Source organism: Gavialis gangeticus, unplaced genomic scaffold, assembly GCF_001723915.1.
Source record: "Gavialis gangeticus isolate Ggan-Ray unplaced genomic scaffold, GavGan_comp1, whole genome shotgun sequence".
NCBI classification, from domain to species: Eukaryota; Metazoa; Chordata; order Crocodylia; family Gavialidae; genus Gavialis; species Gavialis gangeticus.
Window position 1 is genome coordinate 74,095,010 of NW_017729025.1, and position 10,053 is coordinate 74,105,062.

Genomic DNA, 10,053 nt, shown 5'->3' on the forward strand with positions numbered 1-10,053 from the left:
CCCAGCGCCTGCTGATCCCCCCTAACCAGTTTATAACAGGCCACAAGATCCCCCGTATGTTGGGAAGGGAGCCTACGGGGTGGGCTACTGCCAGGGCCATGCCTGGGGTGGTGAATAGGGGCAGCCACTCTGTGCTTTGGGGGGCCCTGCAGAGCCAGGCAGAGAGGCTGCGGCCCCTCCTGCAGGCCCACCTAGCTCTGGTGATTCCATGCCTCTGGCTTCACATCCAGCCGCTCACTGCACCTCCCTCTCCCCCTGCCACCACCAGCTTCTTCATGTCCAAGCCCTGCACAGGCTGATTTGCCTTGGACCCTGCTAGGATCATCTCTGGCTACAACCATCCCAAAATTCACCATAGCCCTCCTGAACCTCCTCTCCCAATGTCACCACCGCCCACCCTAAGCGCAGCCCCAATGCACCCCCCCGCTGGGAAGAGCCCAGCGTCGCTTTTGGTCCCAGTCTGCAGTGGCAGCCCGCTCTCACCCCACCTGTAGATCTGGGCAGCACATGCTCGCCGTGCCTCCCATGGAGTGCGCGCAGTGGTAGGAGCCAACCCTCCCTCCCTGCGCCTCCCCAGACAAGCTGCTTGTGGCTCCGTCCCATGCCCCACCCCTCCCCAATTGTGCAGCTTCTGCCCCTGCCCCTACCCCAGCTCCAGCCCCACTTCCTCCATCACTGTGGGGGCCTCAGTCTGCCCCCTGCCCCTTTCACTCTACAGACTTACCAGCCAGACACTGCTCTCCAAGCTGCCAGGCTTGCATATCAGCAATCGGATTGGCATCAGCTGATATGGCTCATTAATAATCAGCCATCAGTACTGGCCCAAAAAATCTGTATCAGTGCATCGCTAATATTTGCAGTGCTCATCTGCCAAATTCCTAAAGACTATTTTTCCTAAAGGTTTTGCCATATGTACATGTTAATTAATACAGTTTAAATTCCCTAGTTTGAGGAATGGTTGGTTTTGGGGGCAGCCTTCACTCCTTCATACTCTTGCCTAGGCATATGCATCAGAGGTCTTGGTGTGATTGTCACAGACCTCTTACGCGTGCACTATGATCCAGAGAATCAATGGCTGCCTGTTGCATAGTCTCTCTTGCCAGGTCTCTTGCCTCATGAGTCATGTTTGACTTGCACTTTGGAGCTCAGCACGTTCATGTCCTGTGTAACCTTTCTTCCTAATTCTTTTCATAACATCCCTAAGATCCCTTCTTCACATTTTCTTTATCAGTAACAGTATAAATCATGTGCAGGCCCTTATTCTTCCACCTTGCCTACTGTAAGCTTCTCACTAACCTTCCTGATATCCATCTCCTCTCCCTTATGTTCATTCAAGGTGCTGCTGCTAAGATGGTCAACCTGTCCTGTTCTAACCATGTGCACCTACCAACCTTCCCTGATCTTACGTCGTTTGCTTATCTGATTTTATGTTTCTCCCCAACTTCTCCACCTGTCTGCTTCTACAGGAATGTTCCTTTTTTTTTATTATTTTGTGATAATGAAATACCATCCCTGAAATAATCCAGGTAAACAGGATCTTATTTTTAAAACTTCTCATCAGGAACTATTTAAAGCCAAATACTGTACATTAATAGTGTGGAAAGCTATTGTAGGGCATTTATATCTTGTTTAATATATAGCTTGTACTTTAAGTTCAGAAATTCAAAATAACCTCGTTTTGTACCCACACAGTCTATTAATGCACAATTCTTCCTGTGTGAGCTCAATTCTTAGTTTTATTTTTGTTCTCCCTTTGGATTGTTGCACACACATTTTGAGTCTTGTCATCATTGGACGTTATACCACTAGTGCATGGACTGTAACTTTCTTTTTGTATAGTGCTTCACAATAATATACCACAATTCTACTTGGAGTTTCCAAATTCTACTATAAGATGAATAATAGTACTAATATGTCTCATTTCATTTGTCTTTATCTGTATTATTTGACTATGTTGTAATTTTGTAAATTTTTTATAATCCGTGAAGAGGTATTCTGCAAATCTGTATGTTAGGAGGATAGCTAATATCCTTCTACAACATTAACATTTTAAATACAATCATGTAACTGAAGCAGGATAAGGAAGGATATTATTGTAGTAAAAACACTATATTGTGACTTGGGACCTGTGAGCTCAACTCATGGCTCTGTCACAGGCTTTTTTGGAAACTCAGACAAGTCATGTATTTTTTTTGCCTCAGTTCTCCTTTTGCAAAGTGGCAGTGATGCTTCCTTACCAAAACCTACTTGTAAAGCACTTCCATAGCCCAAGTAACAGGTCCTTATCAGTACCAAGATAAAACAATTAAGCTTCTATTGTGTCAGGAACAGTAGTGTAAACAGTGCTTATGTTAAATTCACATCTAGTTATTGGTATGAGTTAGCTAATAGAAAACTAGGTTTTCTGTCTTTGTAGAACATCTAAACTACCTATGATATGCTGTAGGTGCATTCATGAAAGGGAAAATGTTAATTATTCATAGTGCTTTGCTGTACTATAAAAGTCGATTTATTGAAACGGTAATTTGTTCAAGTTGCATCTGGTAGGAAAATATATCAGGAGTAATTAATTGTATTCAAGATGTGATGGGGTATATATATCCACAGAGGACAATTGAAAACAGTAGCAGTATGGTATTGATTGCCTTTTAGAGGAAAAAGTCTTGTCCCATTTCTAAATGTTAACAATTCAGAGAGAAAAATTCCCACTTGGGAAGAATGTTTTCCAGGTTGCTTCATTGCCAGGTGTTTGACATTGAGTGGAGCCTTAGATGAATGAAGCTTATGGCAGCCTTTGGAAATGACCGACTCAGGGGAATCTCAGCTTCCTGCTGTGAAAGTTTCTATTTTCAAAGCACATCAGTTTCAGTGGGAATGTTCCAGTGGTCCCATATGCTACTTCTGACAGAGAGCTAAGTTTCTACCCTGAATATGAGACAGCTACTGAAGAGGTTCCCTTGCTGCTAACAAAATGAATTTCAATATGTTGCCAGTGAAAAAGCGGCATGTTCCCAACTGCTAATGGAATTTAACTCCATCAATTATTAATGGAAATTTGCTTTGTTTTCCTTCTACCTCTTCCCTTTTAACTCCAGTACATGCTACTGATATGACTTTGTGGGTTCTGAAACTGAAAAAGAATCGCCCAAACAATATGCTAGTTTGCTTTGAAACTCTTGCTATATTTTCCTCCCCTCCCTCACGCTCTCTCCTTGACCTAGCAGCAGGAAGCCTTTGTCTGAGGTGTTCATCTGGAACAACTTTTCCACACTTGTTTTCATGTTCTGTTAGATTACAGGGCAGCAGGCCTACCTTTGAAGCTCCCTTCTCTTTTGTTTCTTTGCAGTGCACTCCAGTAATTAACTTTGTCCTTCTTTTATTTGTTCCAGTCAATCGCAGTCCACTCTGCTGAGCATCTTCTCCCAGGAGTACCAGGTTAGAAGTTTTCTCCTTTGTGAGGGTTGACAGGTGCCTAATTGAATGATGAATGTCCCTTTATTTCTTTGTAATTGAACTGCCAGCTTTCTGATTGGTTTGGAGGATGTTCCCTTTTCCACATCAAGCACCGCCTGAGTCTCAGTGGATGGCTGCCAAGCCTACCCATCCATCTGTCTAATAACATCTAGCCTTTGCTTATTTGGTGGACCTGTAATAAATTATGCTAAACCATTATTATTCTGACAATAATAATTTCCCTGTGTTGCGTGGTTCCATGTGCTAAATGTTTGCTGACTTGCACTGTCAGTGCTGCTTTCCATTGCTGACAGAGATGATGATAAATGACCATTGCCGGAGTGGCAGAAGGCAAGAGAGGCAGAAAATGGAGTCATTTATCATGAGATGACAGGTGTCAGTCAAGTGGCAAGTCTCTATGGAATTACTTTTTGTAGTTTTTCAAATAAGTTGTTTTTAAGCAATGTTCTTCCTGGTTAAAAATGCCAATTGAATTGTAAAACTAGAGTGCAGAGGACTTAGATGGAATTGAATTGAGGGAAAATTAATACAAAGGTTGAAAGAGAGAACAAGTTTTTCTTTGCCCTCTGCAGCCCTCAGCAAACTTATTTAGATTCAATTACTATGACCTTACTGCCTTTTACATATATAGTACATTGCCGTACAGTCTGAAGACATTCCATTCAGTAGATTAAAAATAATTTTTAAATTGTAAAAATATAATAGTATTCCTTATAAGCTTAAAATATGGCCAATAAGCCTGCACTTGGACATTTATGGTTTCTGCATGTGCTCTGTAACACATCATAAAAGTCTTCTTTGTTTGTTGTTTTTTTCTCCTTTTCAGAAACAAATCAAAAGAACACATGCCAAACATCACACTGCTGAAGCTATTGAAACTTACTATCAAAGGTATGACCTACCCACTCCACTAGACGGTATCCTCATATCTACTAATTGTAATGATAATTATGAGTAAATTGGTTTATTGAGATAATTTCCTAATAAATTAGCAGGTTGGAATGAAGAAATTGGATGTACCTAAAAATATTTTCAGTAAAAATATTGTCAGAAATTTTTCAGCATCTTTTAGGCTAAAATACATGATGCCAAGCTTGTATTTCTTAAAACGTGTGGGATAGTATTATGTATTACATATGCTAAAAGTGATGATAGTCTGTTTTGCCAAGATTGATACTGGAAATAGTTAAAACTACTCAAATTTAGGGACCTGCTCCATTGTAATTATTTCTATAAATTAAACTAGAGGTTATGATCTTTAAAGTGGTATATTAAATTAATGTATTTACCAAGTACAGGACTAATTTTAGTTCACTTCTGTTTTAGCAGAAAAAGTGTCAGAGACATCTTTTAAGAAGGAATGAGAACCCTTCATATGTCATTTTTACAAAATTTTACAATTGCATCTTTAGTTAATAAATTGTAATTTTATATCGTACAGGTTTTTTTAGTTCCATTGACTTCTGTAGACATCTGTGACATAATTGGGGCATACTGATAACTGGTAGAGATGTGCAATTAAAATATTACTGTGTAGACTGACATATCTGAAGAGCTTGCATAGGAAGCAAGATAATCCTTGTGATTATAGATGCCTGATACTAGATGCCTGATACTTATGCTTTAATATTATCTTTGTGAATGGGGAAACTAAACAGAAAGATTTAATTTGTAAACAATTAGCTAGTCTCAGTGTTTCTGTTGAGTCACACAGTTAGAACTAAGGACAGTTAATTATATTGGACATCAAGGTAGAAAACCTAATGCATTACACTATGCTATTTCTGCTTAAAAATAATTGTTCTGTCTCCTAACAATTATATTGGCTCTGACTTAGCCTTTCCCTGTGGTTTAGGAAGAATATTAGCTAAAAATGTCACATTCAACTCTATTTCCATGTGATACTCTTCTAATTAATTTTCGTTATAATTTCAGTAACATTACATAAACTGAAACTATTTAATAAATAACACTTCTCTGAACATATTTAAAATACTTACACTAATCTTTATATAAATGTATCATCAGGACACCCACCCTGCATAATAGTGCTGGTCTGTTTAAATTATATATACCTACTGGAGCAGAAAACCTAGAACCAAACCTTGTCGTCTCACACAAGACAGTAGTTTTATTGGTATCAAAATAACTGTTGGCACTAGACTAATTTGAATAAAATAAGCAGGATTTAGCCTGGTCTCCACGTCTGTGTTTTGTACAGTCCAAGTAGCATGGGAGTGTACAACAAATGTTTATGTATGAAGCTCAGCTATGTTGATGGAAGAAATGGTGTAAAAATATTGTTACTGCCCAGGAAGTTAATGCCACTCCTCCCTCTCCCTCCCCCTTTACTTGCCATCGGAATTGGAGGGTGGGGTAGTGGAAGGTGGATAGGTACCTCTGGTGACCAAAATCAGCAGTAGGGGAAAAGAGAAAGTAAGTGACAGTGATGTTTATATTAGCGCCTAGGTTCTGGAGCTGTGCTGAAATTGTGGGTCCAGCAGCCACAGGGTTTAATGCCACCACAGCTTGTGGATTGTCCAGGAAGCCCCGCAGTTTAGATTATGCCCGCGGGACCAAAATGCTGTACTATACTGGGAGAAACCAGTTTGTTTGCTTGTCCCTACTGCCATCTAGAGAAGGCAGGCAAGTAATTGTATTGTGTTCCTCTTCCAGTAGCGGGGGGAAATCATAACCTTTGCCTGTTGGTGGTGGTGGTTGTTGTTCTCATCATCATTTAGATATAGTTGTCACTTTATCCAGAGAGGCTCAGAACCGCTTACAATAACAGATAAGTAACCCACAAGATAAGAAACTACCGCTTTTCCAGGTGACACCCTAAAACTTCAAAAGTCCACCTCATCCCACCCACTCTGGGTTTAGTGCCTATTACTCCAACCTATCCCAACTGTGCTTCCCAACCTTCATTCACACGTAAGTATGCAACACCTCCTTTCCCTCTGACCTGCCCATCACTCCCACTCGCCTGCCTCACACCAAGGGAGATTCCTCCCCACTTCCCAGTGTTACCCTGAATCCCTCCTCTTGTCTACAGAAAGTCTGTGATTATTTTCTGAAATGCATAAATCCCTTAGAAAGATTTGCTGCCACTGGTCCCTAGTGATTTTTTGGCTTTTGCCTATTGGAAACAGGATATAGTGTTGGGTGGAGTGTTGGGGTCCACTTTTTAAAGAACATCTTTTTCTTTCTGATGAGGGCAAAACTAGAGGCCATCCCTTAGAATAGAGTGACCAGTCTGCCATTGGCATCCTGTTTGTGTCACATAGCACGTCAGTGAGGGGATAGGTAGCACAGTAGCAAAAAGCAGGCAGGAAACAAAGCAGATCTGCAGATTGGGCAGAGAAAAGGGGATCAGAGTACTTGGGGAAGGTACAGGGGTAATTTTGTCTGCATTCCAAAATGGTTGTCCCACACTTTTCTAAAGCAGCCAAAAAGCTTTTCAGCACCCTAAGCCAGTTCATTGTAGATCAGAATATGCCTTCAGGCACAGGAAGCTAGTTCATAATAGAACAGGCATAAGGGCTAGAAGATGCTTTTGGCCTGCAATAGATAGAAATGGACAAAGCTGACAACAGGAATATCCACCTGGATGTTGCATTATATCTTTAATGAGCAAGTCCCACTGATCCAACAGTTTGTTTGAAAGAATAACTTGCTCTACCAAGAGTTCACAGGCTTGCATGTTTGCAACGGATTTTTTTTCTCTTAGCATTCATGAAACTGAAAATGTTCATCCCACCCCTTTCCTCCCACAATTTGGATTTCTATCATGACTGTTGTCTTTGAACTTCAAAACCTTTTATAAACATTTCATCCCACAATACTTTTGTGAGCAGTTGTATGTAAATATTGTCACAGCTAAATTAACGCACAGGTAAATTTTGATCTACCCATAGTTACAGCAGGTTGTTACTGGAGTCCTCAATGGATCTCAGATTTCTCATCTCTATCATTGACTAGAAACCACTCTCCCTCTTTTGTTGGCCATTTATTTGTTGAGTGAGGTGGTTGATTTTACCAGTTTATGTAACAGTCTTAAATGTGCTACTGGAAGCAGGTATGGCAGAACTAATATATTTCTGTTTTTGAAGAGGTTGGATGCTATTGTTGCTTTTGTTTGTTTGTTTGTTCCTATATTCCTATCCTACTTCCATCTTTTTCGGGATGGCCACAAAGCACAATTTGACCCTGTTACTTGACAGCCAGTAATCCAAATTGTCCTTACCAAATATTGGAAGAGTCCTCTATACTATTGCAGTGTAAACATATAAGAAATAATACTCAAGGGAAGACATTTCACTTAGCATTCATACTGGCTTTAAAGCCTAAATTGGAAAAGTTAAGCCTCAGTCATTGTTCTATCAATGCCCTTCTTTCACTCTCTCTAACATTCTACACAGTCCAGTCCTTGCTACAAACATTCTTTTAACTTGCTTTTTTATAGTATATATTTGCTTGTTGGTTACTTAATACTGAAAGTTTATTTCACAGAATGAAACTATACTGTCTATCTGGTAAAAATTTGCATATTTGTATCTTTGTGCCCAGTAGTGCATTGTGTAAGATCTGCAGTGATTCATGCCGCTGTATTTGTCCATTTTGAGCTCAAAATCTTCATTTTGAATAATAGAGATCTGTTGTCTGGTCTGCATCTTTAAATAATACAGATATAATTTGATTTTATGGCATAATGCCAACAATATGATTTTGAAAGGTAGTTTTCTTGATTTGTTTATTGTGTTCTTTTAATAAGTTTCTTAATTGAAATTGATACCTCTTACAGCTGTGCAGAAAGTACCCTGATTATCTTAAAATACCTAATTTCAGAAGATTTCTTATCATGGTAGTGTATTGTAGCCAGGTTGTGTGTAACATTTGCCCAAGAGAGAAAGACATGAGATACTAGATAATAACATGCCTAAGCAGGCCTCTTCTTGCCACTACAGAATTTACTTAGCTTTGTCTTGTCTAGGTACCGAAGTAGGGTGATGAAAAATGCAGCTGCCCCTGTATTATTGGAACTAGCCAATGAGGTAATCTTTTTTTTTTTTTTTAAATCTTCCTGTGTAAAGCTTAAGGGGCATATCTACAGTGACTTTACTTATAAATGTAATTAACTTTAAAAAAAGGTTTCAAGGCACATTAGACACACAAAGTTGTTGTGCAGTCTGTTAATACTTACAAAAATTGGACTAAGAAACCCATTTATTAATAAATCAGTTAATATAATTAGTCTCTTAACTTCTTAGGCAAGTGCTTAAGAAACTTGTTAAATTTTTATTTTGCCAAAAAAAAGAATTGGCAGAACTGAGTAGAAGGAAGTGCTTTTTAAGATACTGGCTTGCTTTTAAATTCACATGTTGATTTAAAGGATCTAGACCAATATCTGATTAAAATATGACTTAAAGAAAAAAACAAAAAGAGCAAAAATGTGAATCTAAGGTGTTATAGTGAAGGATTAAAAGCAGTTTGTTTACTTGAAACCTTTTATTTCCATTTATGCACGTTAATAGTTGGCTGATAATAAAGATAGTGTAATATTAACCAGTTAAACAGATTAACATCCAATATCTTCTAAGTTTCTTAGAAATCTTTGTATATGAGGAATTCCATATATTTGCTACTAAAACCAGACAATTATTTATTTATTTATTTATTTTTGGCCACAAACTGAATCTGCCTTGGGACACAAGTTGTTTGTATTAAAACAGTATACTCCAAAGAGTTACCTTGAATGAAGATATAAAAAGTTCATAATAGTGGCAGTGAGCCTACTAAGAAAAAATGAAATATCTAGCCTTTAAACTCTAAAATATTTATTTTACAATAATAATAGCAATACAGTATCTGATATGACTTGGAACTGCGTATGCAACCCTCAAAGGGATAGAATGAAATGTACACTGTTTTGTGTTGCATTTTAATGGATAACATAGGAAGAAGGCAGAAAATGAGTGTTTGCATTAAAAATGATGTGGCACTATGAACATTAAGTGCTGCAATAGCAGCAACTTCTACATGTTATATTAGCAAGAAAGGATGACTTCTTTTTTAGCTTCTTTCTCCTGTACATTGCTGTAGTCAGCAAATGAGCAATTACCTATCAGTTACTAGAAGATTTTAGTAGTCTACGAAGTATCTACACATTCTGATCATACAGTTAACATTATAAGAGAGTTTTTATTTCATATTAGTGGCAAAAGAATACCTTTTTGCTATTTTTGAAAATAGACGGCTATAGATGTATCCAGTACTCGCTATTTTAAATAAAGAAATATTATTTTACTAAGAATTTTTTGGTTAATAACATGGTCTAATATGTCACACGAGAACTGTTAGGGAAAATAACTGCCTCATAAGTGCAAAATAATACCATATTTGTAGTCTTAATTTTGATGGTTTTGTTCAGTGTCTTCATCAACAATCTGAAAAATGAGATGGAGCGCGCCCTCAACAAGTTTGCAGATGATATCAGACTGCGAGGAGTGATAGATAAGCTGGAGGTTAGGGCTAGGATTCAAAGACACCTCAACAAATTGAAGGATTGGACCAAAAGAA

General features: G+C 38.5%; 1 protein-coding gene across 2 annotated transcripts in view; it reads left to right on the forward strand.

The window, feature by feature from the left end:
- Nucleotides 1-10,053, forward strand: part of CUNH15orf41 (chromosome unknown C15orf41 homolog) — a 346,277-nt gene that overhangs the window by 43,367 nt on the left and 292,857 nt on the right. For both annotated transcript variants that reach the window (XM_019518946.1, XM_019518947.1), the window contains exons 2-4: nucleotides 3,390-3,435; nucleotides 4,301-4,365; nucleotides 8,468-8,528. In XM_019518946.1, the coding sequence (XP_019374491.1) occupies nucleotides 3,390-3,435; nucleotides 4,301-4,365; nucleotides 8,468-8,528 (172 nt within the window). The remainder of the gene's footprint in view (nucleotides 1-3,389; nucleotides 3,436-4,300; nucleotides 4,366-8,467; nucleotides 8,529-10,053) is intronic.